Source organism: Neodiprion pinetum, chromosome 6, assembly GCF_021155775.2.
Source record: "Neodiprion pinetum isolate iyNeoPine1 chromosome 6, iyNeoPine1.2, whole genome shotgun sequence".
Classification (NCBI taxonomy): Eukaryota; Metazoa; Arthropoda; class Insecta; order Hymenoptera; family Diprionidae; genus Neodiprion; species Neodiprion pinetum.
The window spans coordinates 15,869,489-15,893,626 of record NC_060237.1 but is presented as its reverse complement, the minus strand read 5'-3'; the positions used below and the strand labels follow the sequence as shown (position 1 = coordinate 15,893,626).

The window sequence follows — 24,138 nt, the reverse complement described above, 5'->3', positions numbered from 1 at the left end:
TTTGCAAATTTCAACCTTGGCTTTGCGCGAGCCTTGATGGAGTAGTTGTACTAGATGGATGTATCTCAAAACTAGTCGAATTTAAATGTCCCATTTTATGTAAGGATAAACCTGTGATAAATATAACTGATAATTTGTGTAATGTTAAATATTTAGAACTCATTGATGGTGCCTGGGAACTGAAGAAGTCTGATAGTTACTACACTCAAATTCAAATACAATTGTATGTGAGTGGGATGAATATTTGTGATCTTTTTATATATTCACCAATACCAGGTGGTTGTTGTTTAGTTGAAGTGCTTCGTGATGAAGATTTTTTAAAGAAAGTTATTTCACAAAGTGAAATATTTTATTTTCGAGATTATTTACCAGCTCTTTGTGCGGCAATGACTAAAGAACCAAGTACAGAGAATGATGAAAACATTGATACATCAAATACTGATAGTTGTGCTGAAAATGAAATTTACGTTGACAATAACAATAACAGTGAGGAAACCTCACCAGTGCGAATTTTTACAGAAAAAAAAAATTAATCCATCAGAATAATTATATTAAAATAAATAAGATGTTTTATTTTATATTATTAAAAGTTTATTATATCATTATATTACATTATTTTAATATTACATAAAAAAAGCTTTATTACGTGTTGCTAAAAGTTGAAATATGATTTATTAATGTATATTTTATGCCTAAGAATATGTATTTAATATATAATTCAGTTGTAATGTTAGTACATGATCCAAAAAATTTAATAAATTAACCAGTTCATTAAAAAATATCAATTATTTTGAACCATTAATTATATTCTTCATTTTTTTTTTTGGAAATTATTGGTGGTTGTAAATTTACCAAAACACAGCATACATGTATGATGTCATCTACACAATGAAATAGATTTTCAGGAAATTTATTTAATACTTGATAAAGTCTTAATCGTTGCATTATGCGTTCAATATGAATTCGTACTTTTGCTATGCTGTACGTTTCTTGAGTTTGTTGTGTTGTAAATTCAGATTTTTTCTCTAAAAAAGGTGGCATAACCATTTTTAATTTTTTTCCACTTGCATCGATAAATGTTTTAATTTCCGGAAAACCTTTGTCAGCCAAAACGACGTCACCATCTTCTAGAAGATCTAATAAACCTGATTCAATTGTCATTTGAGAGTCAGATTTACGACCACCAGCTACTTTTGATTTCAAGGAAATAAATCCTCCTGGAGTGATACCTATGAGAACCTTCGCAGTAAAATTTTTTTTATAATGCGAATAACAATAAACCCGATGATCAACATTAGCAGGAATTTCAATATTAAATTCAGTACAATCGATGATTACTCGAGTATCACTGTAATCATGATGAAAACACTCAGGCATCGTTGCTTGAACAACATCAATATCCGGCCAAAATACTAAATTAGCTGTCGTACTAGCTAATTGCTCCAAAATGTCGAAAAAAATTCTTGAAATCGTTGTTCTATGCACGTTAAATAATACGCCAAGAGCCGAAAAAGTGAGTCCTGTTTTTAATTTCATTAAAAATATGAACAGTCTATCTTTGTAACCAATCGTCGATTTTTTAGGAGGTTTTGTTCTGTCTAATAAAAAATTAAAATTATTAAATGTTACACCAGCAAGATCTATGAGTTGCTCGTTTTTTTTAACTGATGAAAATCCTTCAAACATATTGGTTACTTGAGTTTCATGATCAGCAAACGTTCTATGTGGTGTACCGCACTCCTTGTTAACATATTTTTTATTATTTGTAATTATTTTTGACGTCGACGCTTCCAGAATCTCTGTTTGTGTCTCAGCATCACATTTGTTATTAGTGATATACCGATTACAAATGAATGTTTTTGATGAAACATTGGAAGTAAAATATACAGGGTGTCCCTAAATTGAGGGACACGGACCAGCCAGCGTGATACCTGACTGAAATGCAACCGGGAATTTCTTTACCGGAAGCTCGTCCGACGCATAGTTTTTGAATTATAAGCGATAGCGTTAGGCCAATCAGAGTGCACCATTTCATCTGGATTTGCCGCCACGGAAATTGCTGTTTTGTTCGTCTGGGTGAATTATTATTATTCGGTTACAAAGTAAATATCGGCACCCCCCCTCTCTCCCTGTTGTACCCCTTCTCGAGCGCTGACCTCGGTATTGTTGCCGCGGCACACGCTGCCGGCCGCACACCCACGGACGCACACTCGTGTGTGTGAAACATAAGCGAATGCCCAGCTACACAATACTACGAAAAACACATCTACGAGTGAAAATAAAAATAAATCTCCAAATAAATCAGCGGATTTAAGATTTAACCCTTTGAGTGCCGGGAGCCGATATATCGGCTCCTGCTACACTCGCGAGAAGTGCCAGAGCCGATATATCGGCCCGCGCCTCGTAGCGCTTTACTATTCGCATTGCGGGAGAACTCTATCTCAAAATAAATTTGTAATACGTTATAAATGATCTAATTTCACTATGAGAGAATTAAGAAAAATAGTTTTTCGTTTTAACTCTTTGTGGACGAAGACCTTTTTCTATCGCTTGGAGGTACCGAAGTCTAACATAAATACCGATGGTCGCCACTCAGGTGATATTCGATCTGCGGCGTAAATCGCTGTGGATTTGGACCCTTATCGGTACTTGTCGACAGTGTTTTGTATAACAAAATAGCATCGCATTCCCGCAGCGAAACGTAGGATCAGTTAGTTTCTCCACGATCGTTGATGTGAACAGTATATTTCGTCCCATTTACAGTTTGAAAGCGTGTTTTGTGTTATTACCGTTGTTTTTCGCTTGTGTCAAACATTGTTGCTTTTGAGGAAAATTTTACCATCAACCGTTTTATAAAAAAACCCGTCATGGATGACGCGGAAATAGTCCGAATGGTTGACCAGTTGAATCTAGCACATAGTGACGAGGAAGAAATCGTGGCACCAAGAAGTCGGCATCCACGTAAGATCTACAGTGATAGTGAAGCGAGCGATGATAGCGAATCAGAATTAGAGGGAAACGATACCGAGGAAGAGCTGAGAGATTTCCGTGAAGTTACCGTGGCCAACGACAGCGAATATAATCCTCGCCCACAATTTATGGAGATTGCTGGGCCTAAACATATGCCAGCAAGAAATTCCATGCCGAGAGCGTATTTTGATCTTTTTTTTACGGAAGAATTTTTGAGCTTATTGAGAAATGAGACGAATCGATATGCCAGGCAGTTCCTCAATAGAATCAATGTTCCCTCAGGATCCAGAACAACAGAGTGGAAGGCAACCACAGTTTCAGAAGTAAGGGCTTTTATTGCTGTGCTCTTGGAAATGGGTATAACACGTAGACCGACACTTTTCAGTTATTGGTCAACAAACCACAGACAAATCCCATGGTTTGGCCAAATGTTCAGTCGCAACAGATTTCAATTAGTTTGTAGGTTTTTCCACGTAGTAGACAATGAAAAATTACCAGCACGTGATAATCCAGAATATGACCCTACAGCGAAATTTCAACCAGTCGTTATCCATGCAAACAATAAGTTCAAATTTCATTATTCGCCTAACCAACATCTGAGTATTGACGAATCATTAGTCGGCTCGAAGTGTAGAACGTCGTTGATTCAATATCTGCCAAATAAAAAGCATCACAGGTGGGGTATCAAGTTTTGGATGTTGACTGATGCAGTTACCCATTACTGCTTATCGTTCTTCTGCTATAGAGGAGCTAGGGATCAAACCGATAAAGAAGAAATAAAGAAGAATGGTCTTGGCCACGTCGTGATTCATAAATTATTGAATATGGGCAATTATTTTATGAAAGGCTATCACGTGGTAGCAGACAACTTTTTTACAAGCATTCCCTTAGCAAGAGCACTGTTTGAAAAAGGGACATATCTGACTGGCACAATCCGCAGCAACAGGAAATATATTCCATCATTTATGAAGACTAAATTGCAAGAGGGCGCATCTAAGTACGCCCGAAATAATGAAGTCTTACTATTAGCGTACCGGGAAAAAAAGTCGCAGAAGAAAAATGTTTTACTGATGTCCACATTTGAGAAGGCTCAGAACAAAACGACTACAATCAGGAAAAGGAATGCACAAATACAGGTCGAAAAACCAGCAATCGTAGCTGAATATAACAAACACATGGGAGGCGTAGACACGTCAGACATGATGCTATATTCATACTTAGATGAAAGAAGAGCCATCAAATATTGGAAAAAAGTAGTTTTCTCCATTTTCTCCCGAATGGTGTTGAATGCCTACATATTATATCGGCACAATACAGACGGCAAAACCAAAACAAGACTGGAATTCATTACTGATGTTATCCAGTCGATAACCACTGAATGGTTGGCACTAAAGAGGATAGCACACGACACACCATTAGCGGAAACTTCAACAAATGTGCCCCGCATAGGTGTACGGAAACTGCCTGAAAAACTGGAAAGGGTTTGCGTGGTGTGCAGCAGAAAGGATGGTGGCCCAAAGAGAAAATCACGCACAGTTTGCAATAAGTGCAACAAAGGATTGCATGGAGTGTGCATTAGTAGCCACGAATGCTAAATAAATTATTTGCGTGAGTTGCAATAACAAAATTTTACACATTTGCAATATATATATAAATATTTATGACAACATAATTTTGTTTCAGCAATGTTATATTACCGATAACAATTACATATTTCGAAAGAGATAATCCGCCTGGCGCCTACCGTGTACCTTCAAGTTATGTTTTATTTTTGTTATGTAATATTGTTTATCTTGTTACAAAATATATTGGAAATACAAAGTATATGCTTCATTATAATTGACCCATATAAAATTGTGGTGAAAAGATGGCTGTTTGTATGTGCAAACACGTTTTGTACGAGAGAACTCAACTTTTACTTCATTTATAAACATATATACCTTTGTTTTTTCTATAATTCTCAAATGAGTACAAAAAAACTAGTGTCATTGTTTCGTTCTGTATTTCATCTATAATACGCAGCTTTTTGAATCATGTAAATATCGTTTCTCGTTTGGTTTTTATAAGCATTTTCCCGAACCCTTGTAAAACTGTGAAATTCGGCCGGTTTTTCTCGCATAGGCACCTCCATTTCGCCCGGCACTAAAAGGGTTAATGTTACAAAACACTTCCAATCATCGATGTATGCATAAAACTAGAGATTTTAGACGGTTGATATGCCGTTAGGGTTCATAATTAGTCATTCAATCAATCTGAATTATGCTTTCCGAACATTTTTTGTGTCTTTGCAACATAATTTTTCCACTAGTTTGAAATTCATCATTGACATCCGATTTTTCAATAATGCGAGGGAAAAATAACTCGCTGAATTGACGTGTCAATAGGTTTGTAAATCAATTACGATTCACCTGAGTTGACACAAAATAACTGAATAAATGAGAATTAACTGAATCACTAAAAATGATAACCGAAATCATGAGAATTATTTGAGATATAACTGAATTAGGAAGAGTTGTAATAAGTGAAGTTACTTCGAATTACTTTAGATTCGTGCCAAAATTTTATGTTTAGAGAAAAATAATTAAATTCAAATAAAAAAGTAATTTTAAATCAAGAAGAAGAAAATTCCCAAATACCTGAATTCAAATGAAGCAATTCGAATTCAATAAATCTATCCGAATTTGAGGAAAAATAATCATTATTATTTGGAATAGAAAAATGAAGTCGAATTACATGAATAAATTCAATTAATTCGATTCAAAAAAATATGGTGTCTTTCAAATTCCCAGTTATTTCCTCGTCGATTCAATGTGGGTCTGGAGTGGCAAGTAACGTTCAAATTGTTGAGATCAATGCTAGTTATGGCCACTTATCTGAGAATAATCGATGTATCGATTAATCGATTTCAACAAAATAATCGGACACGGCTCGATTAAATTGTAAAAATTAATCAATTTGGTAAATTTCTGCGTGTAGTCTTAATATCAGAAGAGATATTTCCATAATTCATAGTCTTATCCAAAATATTTTTAAGTTTGATAAATTTTGAGTAATTGATACTTAAATTACATACATCGATACTGTATTGCATCGTTCGTGTGAGTAAACAAGCGGCGCCAGACCCACATTGAATCGACGAGGAAATAACTAGGAATTTGAATGACACCATATTTTTTTGAGTTGAATTGATTGAATTTATTTTTGTGTCTAGATGAATTAATTACGATAACAGAAATAAAAATTAAATTAACTATAATAGGTATTGCTAAATTTTTAACTATACCGATTAATGTGACTTAATTTTTTAGTCGATTATTTCGACTAATCTAAATATATTAATTGAAACTAAATTCTTTTACGTACCTATTCAAAACGGCAGATTCGTTGACTTTACGTCGTCTATAAGCTGATGGAAAAATAGTTGGAGCGAAGTTGGGACTTGATTCAATATCTGATTTTTCACCGTTAATGAAGTGTTCACTGCATATAACATCCATAGGTTTTGGAGACCATAACGATCCATCAATACTTTACAAAAAAAAAATTAAACTATTACATACTCAGATTTCTTATATGATATACACATGTACATGATATTATTCTATAATATATGGTTATAGGTTATAGTAATACTTACTTTTGCCTTTTAACAGCAGCGATCCATTTTTTTCGTTGATTTAATTTCCAATTGGCAACCGGAAACTTATAAAATTTACAATTGCTATTTCGACTTGTATTTTTGCAATCGACTACACAACAACTTTGATGACCCATTTTATTTACTTTATTTAATTTAGTTGACACACGTGTTATTTTAATAGCCTTAAGTAAAAAAGAGCCACCCATAGTTCTATATTGTCCGCAGCGAGCGCTGACATCAGTTCTGTGTCCCCCACTATGCCTTACGCACCCAGCGAATAGCCTACGCGCCGCGTCAGCCAAGTCAGTGGTACGGAGTTTACCAAAAACAAAAACATAAAACCACCCCTGACTTGTGCCACCTCCACTGCGGTACGTAAGCATATCTTGAGTATATAAAAAACGGCTGGACCCAAAAATCTCAGTGTATTGACATTCATAGTAGTCTGCGCTCCGCTCAGCAAAATCTCAAACTTAAATCAATCGATGAAGAGTAACTTGTTCCTCCGTACCAAGATTATGCCTCTTATGGTCTAAATCCACCGTAACAACATTATACCTTTCATAATCTAAATTGTGTATGTATTAACCGATCTTGAATACGGCGAGCGAGTGCAAGAGGCGGAAGATTATTGCCGTCATCATCATCCATGTTCGCCATGTTAGGTATATTTGTCACATATTCATCTGGATCCTCATACACATCTGGTGGTAGCCCAAAATCAATACGCATATTGTGTAATACTGCACAGGCATTAACAATTTTTCCAGCCATTCCAGGCTCATATTGCAAAACTCTGTGTTTAGAAAGACACCTCAACGTACTTTTAAGCACTCCAAACAATCGTTCAACACAGTTTCTTGCACTACACAATGATTGATTATAATTGAAACGTGGAGTTCCTTCGCGTTCATTAGGTAATGGAGTCATCAGCCATGGTTCCAAGGGGTAACCCTGGTTACCTGATAAAATATTCAACATTATGAGTAATTTATTTATCAATGAATCACTATGTTGAAAACTACTATTCATAAATGTTACAAGTATCAAGTTACAACTTACCAATAAGAAACGTTCTTTCATCTCGATTATATTCACGCTCCATTATGCGTCGTACAGGGGATGTACTCTATATGTATGAATCATCTCTTGCCCCAGGATAACGTGCATTGATGTTTAATATCTTCAAGTTACGATCACATATCTGCATGAAAAACGTTTTCATTATCCACAGTTATGTGTTCTATTACACTCGTATTTGCTACGTATCTACGTGATAACGGTTAAAAATCATACCGCCTGCACATTGAGTGAGTGATATCCATGGTGATTAACACATGCCTCCTCATGTTCTCTGGGCCCAAGCAATGCGACATGAGTGCAATCAATTGCTCCAATAGCTCCTTGAAATGGTTGAAGTGCGGTGGCAAATTGTGATGCTGCTCGTTTCCAGTCTTCCGGAGTCATGGGAAATTGTACCCATGGCCTTAGTAATCGTTCATTGATAGCATTTGAGACATCATGAATGCACCGACCCACTGACTGACTCAATGAGATACCCCACTGGTCTCCTACTGGACGTTGATAACAACCGGTGGCATAAAATCTCACAGCTGTTAATACCTGACATATGAAAATACTAAATATAGTTCACAATAAAATGCAAATTGGTAATTGGCATGCAAACATAATACCTGTGTTCGGACTGAGAGTCCACTGTCCCTCACACGTTGTTAACTAGGCTGTAGAGTGTCAATCAGGTCTGCTGCAAGTTGTGGGTTTATGCGCTATAATTCAATAAACTCTTAATTTGTTAAATCAAATGGGTCTTTCTCTCTTCGCATCAACTTGCGTTCCAATGTTCGTTCTAAACGCCCAACTCTATAATCTAAATTTAATATATCTATCGCAAGATAACCCTCTGCCATCCTGTGAAAATTTTAATGAATTAAAAATTTAAAACAACTTGTATTACACCTCATAATAAGTTTACACGGATGACGCGTAAACATCGAAATGCTTTATAAACAAACATAACCTATCAGTTATCAGATTCCATTGAATCAATCATTTGACTTGTATGATGAAAACATATATAATACATAAAACTTGGCACTTACCTCAACTATAGCCAATATACTTCAGTATTAATAACCGAATAAATTAATTCACAATGACACAAAAGTTCTTGTAACTCCGTATAATGGCTTCTTACTCTTTTTCTTTAAATAAGGCGCCTATTGCGCGTAGCTTATATATGTAGTACTATAAAACACAACGTTAAAGCCTACACGAGCGTTCTTCAGCCCTCGTTAAGCTAAGCAGCATTCGTCGATAGTTAGCGACGCGGCCGTCCGACAAATATCGACATCACGGCTGTAGAGAATCACTTCAAACGAAAAACGTCGATAGTATTGGTTAACGATAGCGATAATTATCGATAGCGAGTTACAGAATCCGACTACTGAAGTAGTAAAACGTTCCCACAAGCACAACAGTAAGCCAAGGAAATATTTGATCGAATATATGTTGTAACGTGGCATTTTTACTGCGCGTTCCACACGGCTCCCCGAACTCCAGACGGACCATAAACTTAGGGAGCACGCGGAGCAGACCGCGGCTCATTTCGAAAAAGAGCGCCAGGACAACGGTCACGCATCCGAGACTCTGAAAGGGGACCACAGTCGGTCTAGCGAATACGACTTTTCAGATTTTTGTTCATTTTTTTTTGGGTGGCGAGTAAATGCGGCCTCAGACAGGGGATCGGCAGCAAATTCGAACGACGTTACTGGATGGCAATCACGGCGGATCGCGACGAAAGGAGGGCCTCACACGAGGCTACGGAGAGAGCGTCAACGGAGAGAGCGTCAACGGAGAGCTCTGCCGCGAGGGAATCCAAGGCGGACGAGATTCCCGTTGGTGGCCGGCAAGCCGTAGCCCCCCCCCCTCCCGCCGTCAACCAGCTTACGACAGGCCCCCTCGCGAAGTCGTCACCACGCCACTGTCGAGCTACGGGGTACCAGAGACTGGCCAGCCAATCAACACCCCGCGACAGCGGAATTCAACGATAGCGATACGCTAGGCTGTAAGAGTTTCGTAACGAGAACCCCAATTAGATCGGGAGAATTTTGGCTACGGATAGCGCCTATGTTCGAGGCATGTTCGAATTGCGGCTCCGATTTGCAGAGCTCGTCACTTGAGTCCTGGCGACCAGGGGGAGTTCACTCTTTACCCCCACTCCAAGCAATTTTGGCAGGCTGCAGGAGTAAGGCGCGACAGGTTACGAAAACAAAATTCTACTAGAAGTGAATATTTTAGAGTGGTAGAACTGCTAATAATAGTAATGTGCACATGTGCAGCCGGAAAATAATATTCTGCCATTCTTGTATCCTATGTTACTGCGATTACATGTGTAAACATTGGTTATCTTGAATTTTTTTGTGATTTCGAGCATTATTTGTGATTTACTATTTATTATTGATTTGTTATTTTTATTTAAAATTATTTATTTTTGGAGCTGACTTTTATTGCTATTTAACTATTTACAACTGCAATTTTTAAAATGATATTCTCTTTCATTTAAACTTCTGCGCTTAAATTTTCTCCAATCACATTACTCGGTAGAGGGCGCTCTTAACATCCTAAGTAATGCTGACATGTTACTATACTCTAGCAAGAAATAACTATAGAAATATAGTAACTGCGAATTTTTCAATATTGTGTTGGTACAGTGTACTCCTGCAGCCTGCCAAAATTCGCTCCCATCTAAAAGCATTGAGTGAACTCCCCCTGCTGGCGACGTTTCGCGGTGGTCACGATTGAATCAAACAAAAGTTAGAAAATTGTGTGTGACATGGCGGAGACCGGTGTCGGAGAATTCATCGTGTCGATGCGAAGCGGTAAGCGCTTGTAATTCTTTGCGAACATATTTCGAGCACAAGTTAGATTGGCGCACTCGTAAACGGTCGGCCCACTTGATTATTGAGTTAGAGTAGCGCTCGAAATTCGTTTGTCGATCCCCTTGATGATGACCGTAGCCTGAGTTTTCGCGATAACGCGTAGAGTCAAGTTGGTCCCTGTAAAGTCTCGCGTAGAGTCACGGTTTCGAGTGGGGGACAATTTCGTTTCGAAATTGAGTGTGGCCAAATTCCGCTGCATGGGGTCTCGTCAAGTCTGCGTATGTAAAAAGTGTCACCTCTCGTGTGGGTCGCGTATCACTGTGCGTGGATGCTCGGTTTAGCGGGACGGGTTGCGAACTTTTTGGAAATAGTGACTACGACTGGAGCTCGGATGCGTCATAATACGCTACACACAAGCACGAAAAGAAAAGCTTCCTAGATTTATTAATTTGGTCGCGGTTAGCGCGTCGAGTCACGTCCTTTTGGTTTACACTGAGAGAAATGAAGTTCAGAATTCTGGTACCTAATGCTAAATTCTATCGACATACCCTTTACGCATATGACTTCGTACAAAAAAAATAGAGAATAATGATTTTAGTATGGCAATATTTATAAATGACATAAATCGCTAGTCACGTTTGGCATCACATAATGTAACACTCGGAAGGTGTACCATTCTTTGCACTGTTTGAAACCTAATCTAGTATGGTAGAAAATACTAACAAGTCGAATAGTAACTGATGTTTTACGCATTAATTAGTTTTGCTACTGATTGTGGCATATTTTCCATTAGCAATCATAATTTTCAAAACTCGGAATCCCATTATGTGCTCCTTTATGACACGTATCAGATTCTATGCTGGTATAGGTACGATTCTGGTATACATGGCGAGAGGTAACCGATAGTGAATAGTATATTTGGCCAGTGTGAAGCACTGATTACGATACTGTATGGCAATCCTTGACTATCTTCTGAGATTTCGTGATACATGTATAAGGCCATTTTAATGCCCAAGTGATACAAGCATTGTTAATCGTCACTAGGCGTCTGCTACAACGCTGCATGGCAATTTCTGCTGTTCGCAGGGTAGTAATTAGTACTAAAGTAGCGAACCAGTCTAGTCAATAAGCACCTTTTTTACGATTTTCAATTACAGTTCTCCTAAAAATATGGTTGAGGTGTCATTCGATTCAGAATCGCATCAAGTAACTTTTTGAGAAAATTCAAGATCCGCAACAAAAAATTACAAAGGTTGTAAGCAATTGAGTAACAAAAAAGGGTTTTTGTTTTTCGTGAATATCACGAAAACTATTGCAGATATCGCAAATGTAAACAAAGATTCATAAGGAGCAAGTAATTTCCTACAGGAAAGTCTAAACTTCCGGAACTCTACCACCAATATTTATAATTTTAATCTGGAGGTAAAAATAGCGCTGAAAACGGACGGTGTGATGACCGTGCGCTCGGCACGATTCGCTCATATTTACAACAATAAATCTTTTAACCCATTAAATATGAATATGCAGGGACGAAAAAAATTCAGGTACCATTTAGACACATGAATGAACAATAATCCGTAAAAAAACAATTTTCCGTGATTTTTCAATTAATCATGCTCTTGTTAATCAAGTCGTTTTTATAATTTGTGAATCAACATAAAAACCCCTCTCATATTCCAACTAAGACCAGAAAATTTTTTTAACTTTTGGAATTCTTTCTTCAAAGGGTTTGAAGGAGATCCCCATTTGTAAACTTTTTCAATTTCGATTTTTCATGTTTTAATCAAAAATTTAAAGATGGAAAATTTTTAAAAATCAAACAGAGCTACCAAAAACTTTTTTTCAAAATGTTTCGATTATTTCAGTTTCTAATCATTGAAAAATATACAAAAATAATTAAAATTTTTTTTTACTTTGATTCTTTAAAATATTGTTATAAACAAGTGCATTGTTTATGAGATTATCGAAAATTTGTTTTTGACGAATAGATAGTCGATAAAAGCAATGATTTTTAGGAAAAAAATCCTTTCATAAAACTAATTCCCTATAATTTTAAAACGCATTTTTTAACTAACACCTTTTTTTCGTCGCTGAAAATGAATGCTAAGAAACCATTATTTCTTTAAAAATCATTATTATCAGTGCTCTTTCATATTCGGACAAAAAACGATTTCTTGTCCATATCCTTATTGTTCATTTAATAAACAATCTGTTATAAACAAATGAACATCCGTACTATATTTTTCTTCATGTACTACCAAAAAACACGAAAACAACCCTGCGCAACTTTTTGATGAAAATACTTTTTTCCCATTTTTTACATCATTTCAAATATTCTCATGTCCTCGAGGTAGCCATTTTTTTCAAGCTAACCATAACTTTCAGATACCAAGTATTAAATGAAGTATAGTGAGTATTCAAAAAGTTTACAAATGGGGATCTCCTTCAGGTTCTTAGTTTGAAAATGACAGGAGTTTTTATGTTGATTCACAAATTATAGAAACGACTTGATTAACAAGAGCATGATTAATTGAAAAATTGGGGAAAATTATTTTTTTAAGGATCAGTGTTCATTTATATGTCTAAATGGTACCTGAATTTTTTCGTTCCTGCATATTCATACTTAATGGGTTAAAAGATTTTTTGTTGTAAATATGAACGAATCGTGCCGAGCGCACGGTCGTCACATCATCCGTTTTCAGCCCTATTTTTACCTCCAGATTAAAATTATAAATATTGGTGGTAGAATTCCGGGAGTTGGGATTTTCCCGTAGGAAATTTCCTGCTCTTTATGAATCTTTTTTTATATTTGCGATATCTGAAATAGTTTTCGTGATATTCGCGAAAAACGAAAACCCTTTTTTGTTACTTAATTCTTTATACCATTTGTAATTTTTTGTTGCGGATCTTGAATTTTCTAAAAAAGTACCTAGACGCGATTCCGATTCGAATGACACCTCAACCATATTTTTAGAAAAACTGTAACTGAAAGTCGTAAAAAAAGGTGCTTGTTGACTAGACTAAACGTTGTCAATCGAATGTGGCTCGCGTTGCCACGCTATTGGTCGAATCAAGCTAACGCGCGACGTCTTTTTTCCCGGACGAAAAGCGTCTGCTGCTGAGCTGTATGGCGATTCTTCCCATTCATATGGGTACTAATTGCTAAGCGAATAGTATCGCGTGCCAAATAAAAGGCTAGCAGTGCCAGTTCGATTTCATTCTCTAACGGTCGAAATACAAGTATTTCTCATTCTTGTGGGAACAGTGTGAAGAAGAGCATCAAAATGGATCACTTGTTAGCTGAGTGGGGCTTGGAACACATCGTATCCCTTCTCAAAGGTGAGTACAGCACTGTTATTATTTTATCATCAATTATCAAGGTACGCAAGTGCTTAATTTCGTATTTCCTTTTTCGAATACGATCCGCAGTTCCTAGTTTAAAATTTATAGTTTAAAAGTTTTTTTTTTTCTTATTCACCGTACACCTCGAACACAACATTCATTATGTTTCCACAAGCATATTAACTCACTAATTCGTGCAGCTATCTTGAATCCCTAATAGACGTACCATTATTCATATGTGCACCCTAATAGGATATACAAGTCTCATATACCTATGTATACGTATATATGCAGTTCTATTAGAGTAGGATCTATAGATCTCTTCACTTTGCTGTACACATATTATAGGTACAAACACAAAGCTGTGCCAATTTCTTTGTTAGTATATTCAATTGAGCTTTCCACGGGTAAGTTTGTAAAATAATGTATACATATGTACATTTTCAGTATAGTAAAACATGTGCATTTATATTATCGTATGCTGCGCGAAAAATATACAATGTACAATACAATTATACAAAATAATCGTCCGATTTTTTCTTAACTATCGATTTTTTCCTGTATGAATCGTAAAATTCACTGATTGTATATTTTTCGTATATTTGTATATACATAGCTCATTCGCGGAATGTAATGAATATTGGTGTTTCCAGTTTGCTGGCCTCTTTGCATGTTGATTCTTTGGCCTCTGTTTGTTATGTGAATACTTTGCGAATACTATTTGATCGACGTATAGTTTTCATACATTGTCTTGAAATTACACTTTTGTTTTCATATTTATCAGTCATTATCTGCATGATTTTGTCAATTTCTTATTTACTTTCAATTGCTTGTGTTATTTTCCAATTCAGCTGCGGGAATATCCCTATCCGATTTCCCGACCCTAAAATTCGACGACCTCAAACACGTTTTAACGAATGTCAACGATTTCGTATACTTCTTCGAAAAACTAGAAGGGTGGCGTAAGATTAATTCAGAACCGCAGGTACTACTAATCCTCCTTATCCTCTCATACTTTTATACGCTACTCCTTACTGTCGTTGCTGAGTTATCCTATAAATAGGTGATTTTATCATTTCATACGTCTATATACTTAGGTATAATTGTAAAAAATATAAAAACGCACTGAATGTTCATTGCATGTGAGGTGGCATATCCATCGTCGTAATATTTGCATACGTCATGCTGTACGAATAATTGATGTTCCACAGAATAAGATAATGTACTTAATTAAAGGTGCATTTATTTGAGTGTGTTATTCATATGTATGTAATCTTTATTGTTCCCCTTGGGGTTACAAGGACTTCCCTTTTCCTCTTCCTTTACAATATTTTTTTTTTTTTTTTTTTTTTTTTTTTTTTTTTTACATGTTTTCTTAACCTATTCTTACCCTAATTCTTACTTCCTACCTTATCCTTACTTAATTTCTAATTGCCTGTGTCCTGTGCCATTGCCTTGCCATTCCCTTACTTTCCCTCTTATCCTTTTCTTACTTTTTATCCTTATCTTTACTTAACCTTATCCTATTTTACCTTATTCTATTCCCTAATTCGTCCTTATCCTAATCGACTTCCATTTCCCATTCATATCTCACTCTTTCCTTCTCTTGTACATCCCTGATCCTTTCCAATTCTCTCATCCAGACTTCTCCCCCCCCCTCCTCACCTAGCATCTCCCTCACCACCTCCTGCCAGCTTTCCTCCCTTCTATCCCAGCCTACGCACCTTTCCCATACGTGCTCCCATGTTTCCTCCTCCCCCCCGCACACCCTACACCTTCTCTTTTCCTCTTCTTCCCAGTACCTTGCCTCCTTCATCTCGCTTCCTAACCTAAATCTTGCCACCCTTATCCACCTGCTTTCTCCCCATCCCTTTCCCAGATATCCTGGTATCCCTTCTCCTTTCACTAGCCTGTACCATCTGTTGTACCTCGATTCCCTTATATTCTCCCACCTCTCTTTTCTCTGTTCTTCCCTCTCTCTCTCCTCTATTTCCCTAAACTCCATCTCGCCCCTCTCCCTTCTCGCGACTACCTCTCTACTCTCTGCTCCCCTTTCCGCAAAGAAACTTTCCCTTTCTCTTTCCCACCTCGATCCCTGCCTCCCAGCTTCTGCCTTGTCCCTTATCTCTTCCCAGCATCTCCTAGCTAACTCGCTACCCTCCCCTCTCTCCAGCTTCCTTTCAAAATTCCATGCCCTTCTCCCTGCCCTAATCCTTAGTTTCTCCCTCTGTAGTTCCTCCCTTACTAAATATCCCGGTGTTCTCCCATCCACTCCTAATGTCCATCTCAAAAATCTATCCTGTACCGCCTCGACCGCCCTCCACTCTCTCCACCCCCATATCTCCGATGCATACTCTATTACCGTCCATACTAGCCTGTCAAATAACCAAATCCTTTTTTCCCAATCCCTCCCAAACCTTCTTTTTCCTATTCCCCATACCTGCCTCATTACTACCCCTGCCTTCCGTACTCTCTCTTTCACCTGTGCTTCCTGTCCCCCATTGCACTTTACTCTATACCCTAAATAGCTGAACTCTTTCACCTCCTCTATCCTTTTCCCTTTCCATCTCCAATCTATGTTTTTCCTTCTACCGCCTCCTTTCCTAAATCTCATAATCTTTGATTTCCCTACATTTACCGTCAGCCTTTTCCTATCCATATACCTTTCTAACTTCCTAATCATTACCTCCATTTCCTCTTCACTTTCCGCTAGTAACACCATATCATCCGCATAAGCTAACGTGCATACCCTGCCGCCGGCTAGCTCCACCCCCCCAACCCTTCTCCCTCTCCCCATTTCCTCTTCTAAGTCCGCCAGCAGCAGGTTGAACACATGCGGACTGAGCGGACATCCCTGCCTTACCCCCCTCGCTGTCCAAAACGCCTCTCCTAGCTTACCCCCGCTCCTTACTCGACTCTTTGTTTCCTTGTAAATTTCCTCTATCCTTACCCTTAGCCCTTCCCTCACCCCTCTCCTTTCCATAGTCTCCCACAGCACCTTCCTGTTCACTGAATCAAAAGCAGCTTTCAGGTCCACAAAAAACGCCACCATCTTTCCCTTATCCTTTCCCACCTGCCTATTGATTAAATAGTTAAGAACATATATATTGTCAATGGTGCCCATGCCTTTTCTGAAACCCGTTTGGTTTTGCGGTATCAAGCCCTTTTCTTCTACCTCTCTTTCTAACCTATCCGCTAATGCCATCGCATACACCTTATATAGAGTTGGCATCAAAGTCACCCCCCTATACTCTTCTACCCTTTTCCCCTCCCCCTTCTTAACTATCGGCGCTATCAATCCCTCCCTCCAATCCTCTGGCCAGCCCTCCCCCACCCAAACTCTGTTACATGTTTTCCATATCCACTGCTCCATTTCTTCCCCCCCATACCTCCATACCTCGCTAACTATTCCATCCCCCCCTGGTGCCTTTCCATCCCTCAGCTTTCCTATCACCTTTTTAATCTCTTCCCTCTGCAGCTCCCCTTCCCCGTCCCCCTTCCTATTTACCGACTCCCCGCCTTCTGTTACCTTGCTTTCTACCCCGCCTAATACTCCCATGAAATACTCCCTCCACTCCTGATCTCCTATTTCTTCATTCACCCTCTTCCACTTCTTTCTTTCCCTATTAACTATCTCCCATACCTTGCTTTCTGTCCTTGCTTCCGCTGCTTCTTTTATGAATCCCTCATTTTCTTTCTTTTTCCTCTCCTCGCATAGCCTATTATATTCCCTTCTTTCCTTTCTATACGCGTCCCCTTCCCCCTCCCCCTTTCTCCATTTCCTTAGACTCTGCCTAACTTCCGCTTTTTTTCGCCTACATTCCTCGTCCCACCATCCCTTTTTCGCTTCCCTCCCCCTCCCTCCTACATCTAAGGCTCGTCTAAACTCCCTTATTCTTTTCTCTATCTCTTTCCCTACATCCACTTCTCCTATCCCCTCCCATTTGACTTCTGTTCTAAACCTCATCCTACCCTCCTCCGTCCAGTCTCCTCTATTAGTTCCCCCTACTCTTTTTCCCTTCCTTGTCCTAGCCACTGCCCCCCTCAACCACACTATTACCGGGTGATGATCCGAGTCAACCCTATCCCCAATCTCTATCCTTTTGACCCTATCCCTCACCTCGATGTCTCCTATAGCGTAGTCTATCACTGTCACCCCTGCCCCTCCTACATACGTAAATTCCCCCTCCTCATCCCCCTCTATGTTCCCGTTCATTATTGTCCATCCTGTCTCCTCTAAAAATTGCACCAGCTGCCTACCTTCCGAGTTTATTTTCCTGTCCTTTGATTTCCTACTCCTACTCTCCTCCTCTCCTTCTCCCCAGCATCCTCCCCCCTCCTGCCCTGTCCTGGCATTAAAATCACCCCCCACTAACACTTTTACCCCTCCCTCTATCTCTTCTGCCCGCTCCTTCAATTCCCCTATCTTTTCTTTTAGGTCCCCATTTACGTATATTCCTACTACTACCCATTTTTCCCCCCCTACACTTATTTTCCTTTCTATCATGCCCTCTTTTACCTCTTCCCTCCCTCCCTCCCCACTTACTATCTCCCTTCTTACCCCTGATAGCATTCCGCCTATTGCTCTTCCCTTCCTATTTTTTCGAACCGCATACTGCACTTCCCATTTATACCCTACTGGCAACTTATTTCTAATCCTTTCCCACCCCTTCTTTTCTATCCATGTCTCCATTAGAAATATTACATCCCACTCCCCTAGCCCCCTCCAGAAATCTTCATCCTTTCTCGCGAGCCCCGCCACATTCCAAAAAGCTACTTTCCACCCCTCCCTTTCTGTCTCGCCTACTCCCCTCTCTCTCCTCCTTATTTCCCTTCCCACCTGCCTCTGTCCCCCCCCACTACCCATTCCCCCGACTGCCTTTCCCTACGTACCCTTCCCTGTGCTTCTATACTTCCCTCTTGTCTTTCCTCGCTGGCTGACCTTTCCCTATCGCTTTCCCCCACTTTTCCCCTCCCCTCCCTTTGCCCCCCTTCCCTCGCTCTCCCTGTACCATCCCTAAGCACTTCTCCTATCTCATCCCACTTCCACATTTTCCCTTCTATCCAGATCTTTGCATACCCTATTCTTACTCTGTTTCCCCTTCTCTCCTCAATAGCTGCTATCTCCCTCAACTTCCATTTCATTCTTCTCTCTGCCCAGGTGAGATCCTCGTCTATTCTCTCCTCCCTCCCTTTGAGTAGGCTTTTTCTTCCCATTACCTGCCTCTTTTGCTCCCTATTTCCTAGTCTTGCTATCCATATCCCCTTTTCTCCCCCCTTTTTCGCGCCTACCTCCCACATATCCTTTACCTCAACCTCTACCCCTATCAGCTGCAAAATCTTTTTCAACTCTTCCTTTTCTCTTCCCTTCTCAAGCCTCGCTCCTCTCAATACTATATTTCCCCTTCTTTCTTCCCTTTCCTTCCTCTCTATGGCCCACTCCATCTCTTTTAATCTATCTATTGTTACCTGCGCCACTTCCGCATTTCCCTGTACCTGCCTTTCTCCCCCTCCTTCTGCACTCTTCTTTTCTAATTCTATCAGCCTCTCCTTTACCCTTTCCATCTCACCCCCTCTCCGCTCTTCTACCTCTTCTAGTCTTTTACCTAGATCCCTTATCATTTCCTTCATCTCCCCCCTCTCTACTTCCCACTGCTCTTCCCTTCTAGCCATTTCGCCTTTAATCTTTTCCACTTCTTCCCTGATCCCCCTTCCCTGCCCTTTGACCTCCTCTAGACCTATCTTTAGCTCTTCCCTAATCAACCTTAACATATCTTGTATACCCCCTCCCTCTACCTTCCCTTCCTCCCCTGTCTTACCCTCCGGCGATCGGTGCACTTTCCTGCTTTTCCCAAATACTCTTTCTCTTTCCTGCAACTCGTCTGCCTCTTCCTCCCCTTTTTCCCCTTCCTCCTCCCGCTTTCTCTTCCATAAGTCTAGCACCGTCGCCGACGATCCCAGGCTATGCCTCCTATCCCTCCCTAACGCTGCAACTGCCCCCGGCCTACCTTTCTTTTTCTCCTCCTCTTCCCTGTTCGCCCCTTCTTTTTGGCCACCCGCGTTACTCATACTCTTTCTCTCCTTCACCGCTCCCTACCTTATCTATCCGCCGCCTACCTGTCTACTCTATCCCCCTTCTTACTCCCTAGGTGTCACTGCCTATTCCTATCTTATCCGAATCGTTGCCGTCCGCCTGCTCTTTCTGCCTAACCTCAAAACTCTCCCCCTTCTTTCTTTTTCCCCCGCCCTTCCCTTCTATCCCTGCCTCCCTATTCCCTTCACCCGACCGCCCGTCTATGTCTTCCCCGCTCCTTCTCTGCCCTATTTCCTTTTCTCCTCACCTTTGCTATCCTGCTAAATTCTCTCCTTTTCTCTCGGACTCTTTCGCACACCTGTCACTCACATTCAAAACGGAAACGGAAGTCCGTGTGTTATTCATATTATTGTCAGATTAACCAGAGGGTGGCAAAGTGGAGCGCTGGAAGCCTTCCATCCTTTCATTTTGAAAATTGTTCGTTAATCGACTCAATAATAGACCCGCAGAATTTTGATACACTGCCAGGTACACGAGTCATGCTCATATTTTTATATATATGATACACTGTGATTCAGAATTCGCGACGAACGTTTCACAATGTCAATCCTTGAAGTTGAAAATGATGAAATGAAGAAATTGAAACGGAATTTTGGATCTTAATTTTGATGAGGATTGGAAAAAAATTGAGAAAAATTATTATGATTGGTATTGTTTTTTTTTTCAATTAAAAAAATAGTCGCCTTTCAGAGGAATTGTTTTTTTTTTATCTCAATTTTGACAACAAGTGAGCCTGTGAAAGATTCGTCAAGAATTCGGAATCACCCTGTTTAGTTGAGATAGATAGCTGCAGATCCACATTATTTTTCGGGTTGATTTCGAGATACTTGATATTGTTTTTTTTTTCTATGTAGACTTAAGCGAGTTAATATGTACAGGGCTAGAGCCCACTATTGTAATGCAGGAAAATATTGCAACGAATGCAGTACCCACTTCTGAAGGTCTAGAGTTATCGCAAAAGACTACCAGTAAATCTCCCACTCTTCTGGAACTAAAATCAGTTGAACAGCGTGAAAAACAAATACCCTGTACAAGCGGCACAACAAGTATCGCAGCTATTGATTCGGCACAATCGACGTCAAATTCCGACCCGGTCAAAAGATTGGTATGTTTTCACAGACCTTATCAAAAATATCCAATTAGGTATCTACAATTGCAGAATAATGTTCACCTTTCTAAAGGGAGACGCTGGACGCTTTATATTTATCAATCAATATTCCCCTTATATAACGTTATGGTATTTACCTCGAATATGCCGAAATTATTACGTCCTACGGAATCGATATTCGTACAACAATTGTACGCCGTTCATAGATGGTTTTAAATTTAATTTTGGAATTGTTACAGTCTGCTTTACATACCAATTTTTATAGGATCTACAAGCATTATTGCAAAAGGACAGCGATGGAAAAGCTATTTTAATGGTGTACCGTAAAACAGGATATTTAACATCACGCCTTCGAAATCTCTTGGTTCAAAAAATAATTAAATGCAAACAAGACGAAGCCTTTGAAGATATTTCGATTGGTGAAGTACTTCCTGAGTTCAGGTACATTGAATTGTTAACCACGGTATATTTTTTAATTCGGGTGTCATTGCAATGTAGGTATATGGGGTAGTCCACCACTCCTGAAACGAATTCTTGTATAGATTGAGCAGTCTAAAATGTGCATTACTCTAGATTTCTTGTATGGCATTTTGCGGAGATGAGGGATTTTCACGTGTTTATACAGGCTACATGACGTACGAAAAGACTGATCTGGGCAAATCCATATAAATACAATTCTATATTGACAGAATTACAACAGATGAATTTAAAAGCTGGGCAAAAGAAATCCACGAAGTTTTTCCTACTGAATCCATAGCAACGTATTACATCCCTTATGCAAAAGTACAAGGACAGCGTATCTGTGCATCCGGAAAGCTCTGGGAACATTTCCACTACACCAAAACTTTATTGCATAAGAGTGGCCGGTTACGCAATAAGCGCAAAGATAAATACACCAAGCCGGAAGTAAACGTCGAAGAAACATGCGAAATTACAGGTGCTTTGATTTAAATAATGATTAATTTTTTGCACCATTACTGACATAATTTTTCTGGGTGAGTGATACGTCTAGATGTATTTTATAAATTGTTGTAGATGAGGATAATGATAAACTTAGCTGGCTGAAAACTTATATTGAACCGTGGGGTCACGTGGTGGAATATTGGGACAGAACTTATCACATCAGAAGGCGCAATTTAATCAAAGATAATACATCCGTTGCGGATTATATAAAAACGTACCGCTGCTTGCGGCAAGAGCTGGGAGCTGAATTGGTATAGATCAATTGGAAAGCCAAAACGTTAATCCGATCTATATCTATTATATTACGCGAAGATCTATATATATATATACACCTATATTTTATCTATATATATATATATATGAACTGCACACATAACAACTATAAATATCGAATGAATTTTCAGATACATCGTGATTTTGAAAAACTTTATCCTGGAAAAAGTGATTCGCTGCTCAACAGATGGGATGCTATTCGCACACGGCTTTCTGAATTATTACAGGGTCCCCGCAAACCGAAAGGTTTGGATAACGAACTGCTGGTTAATAAACTGAAAACGTTGAGTCCTGGTAAGTAATGTATCTAAATGGTACGTGGACAGTAAAATTAGTCAAGTGTGGAATTAAAAGTCTGTATAGAATCACTATACGATGCAGGTGTATACACATACATAGGTATAATAAGCGGGGAATTTCACTTCAAATCGTCGAAGAAATGACTTGGTATGTCTCTTATATCGATTCACACTCTTTTTTACATGAAATATATAATATAAAACCATTAGATACGTATTTTGGTGTTCGTCTGAATTTTCTTTTTCAATTTGGAAGGTCGATTTAGCGTGGAATTCGCCAAATAGCATATTATTAGAAATATTTGCAGAGAATCAAGATGCCCTGATATTATACCTTCTACCAACATTGGTTAAAGCGACACAAATTAAATACCAGCCAGTGACCAAGAAACGAAAAATCGCGGATTCAGAAAGCAGTTGCAACAGCGTAGGAAAAGGACGAAACAAAAAACCGTCAACCTTGGAGTCACAGGAAGCATTTGTTTTACATGTCTATGTAAGTATATTGCTGCGCACGAAAGGGTACATTCCAACGTCATGGCACAAGCATTTGTGACGCTTACCGGGACATGGAATGTTACTGAATTTACACACGAGTGCTTCTTATGAATTTGGCTATAATGTGTGTGTAACTCACAAATTTGAGGCAGTTGATTTTTACATGTCATTTATAACTAATGATTACTTTGATTATTAATTTTCATTTATAACGGGTTACAGAATGCTGCGTCCGTGGAGCCGGCAATAGCTAATAAAAAGGCACAGCTACTACAGCAAGGACTAACGGCGCAACCCCACATAGTGCTTGTCGGACCGCTGGATAATATTCAAGCCAGCTATGTAGTGGTAGATGATGTCAGGTACACGACGACGTCTCCGCTGAGGGCACTAGATCTTACCTTTAAAACATTTTACGCTACCGATTGCCAGTATCCAATCCATGCGTTTCACATTTGGCTCTTCATTCAGAAGGTAGCATATGACATCACAAACACGGGTGACAAATTTGGTACCAATATAAATACCCTCATTGGAGAAGTGCTCTCTTATAATCAAGCCCTCTAGATTAACATACCGTAATGTCGTGCTTTGTGTGCCAGTGTATATTTCCTAGTAACTCCGAACTACTTCGGCACATAAGACTTTCACATCCAGCGTCCACTGTATTTAGATGTAACGAAGATTCTTGTCGGCGTGGTTTTTCTTTATTTAATTCATTCCGTAAACACAGACATAGAACACATTTTTGGGCAAGTACGCCTTCCTCGTCTTTAACAGTGCCCAATAACTTTCCTTCAGTCAGTAGCCTAGAAGGTACGATCGATCAATATAACGATTCAAATTCCACATCAAAGATTGATTCAAAAAATTTCGACTTCCAGTCACAGTGTGCGTCGAACGAATTAGGTGATGATAGTATTGCGGAGGTATTGCATGCGTTAGACAATTCAGACTGTTCATCCAGAACGTCTGATGATGAAGAACCCGATTTGATAGTACCTTCAAATTCTGTCACTCCTAGTATATCTACGGACACACTCACAGAGAAA

At 39.1% G+C, this 24,138-nt stretch overlaps 1 protein-coding gene across 1 annotated transcript; it reads left to right on the top strand.

Moving 5' to 3' along the window:
• Positions 1 to 20,843: 20,843 nt before the first annotated feature.
• Positions 20,844 to 23,653, top strand: LOC124222297 (uncharacterized). The gene is made up of 7 exons (XM_069137079.1): positions 20,844 to 21,050; positions 21,319 to 21,494; positions 21,743 to 21,990; positions 22,089 to 22,267; positions 22,421 to 22,583; positions 22,897 to 23,084; positions 23,309 to 23,653. Exons 1-7 carry the CDS (start codon positions 20,844 to 20,846, stop codon positions 23,651 to 23,653), a joined length of 1,506 nt encoding a protein of 501 aa, XP_068993180.1.
• The last annotated feature ends 485 nt before the right edge of the window (positions 23,654 to 24,138 follow it).

Bases quoted from the DNA above. Each gene is read 5' to 3' on its own strand.
- LOC124222297 (XM_069137079.1), top strand. From the start codon at position 20,844: ATGCAGGAAAATATTGCAACGAATGCAGTACCCACTTCTGAAGGTCTA. The intron at 21,495-21,742 runs GTACATTGAATT...CTATATTGACAG, and splicing joins GAAGTACTTCCTGAGTTCAG to AATTACAACAGATGAATTTA. The intron at 21,991-22,088 runs GTGCTTTGATTT...AAATTGTTGTAG, and splicing joins AGAAACATGCGAAATTACAG to ATGAGGATAATGATAAACTT.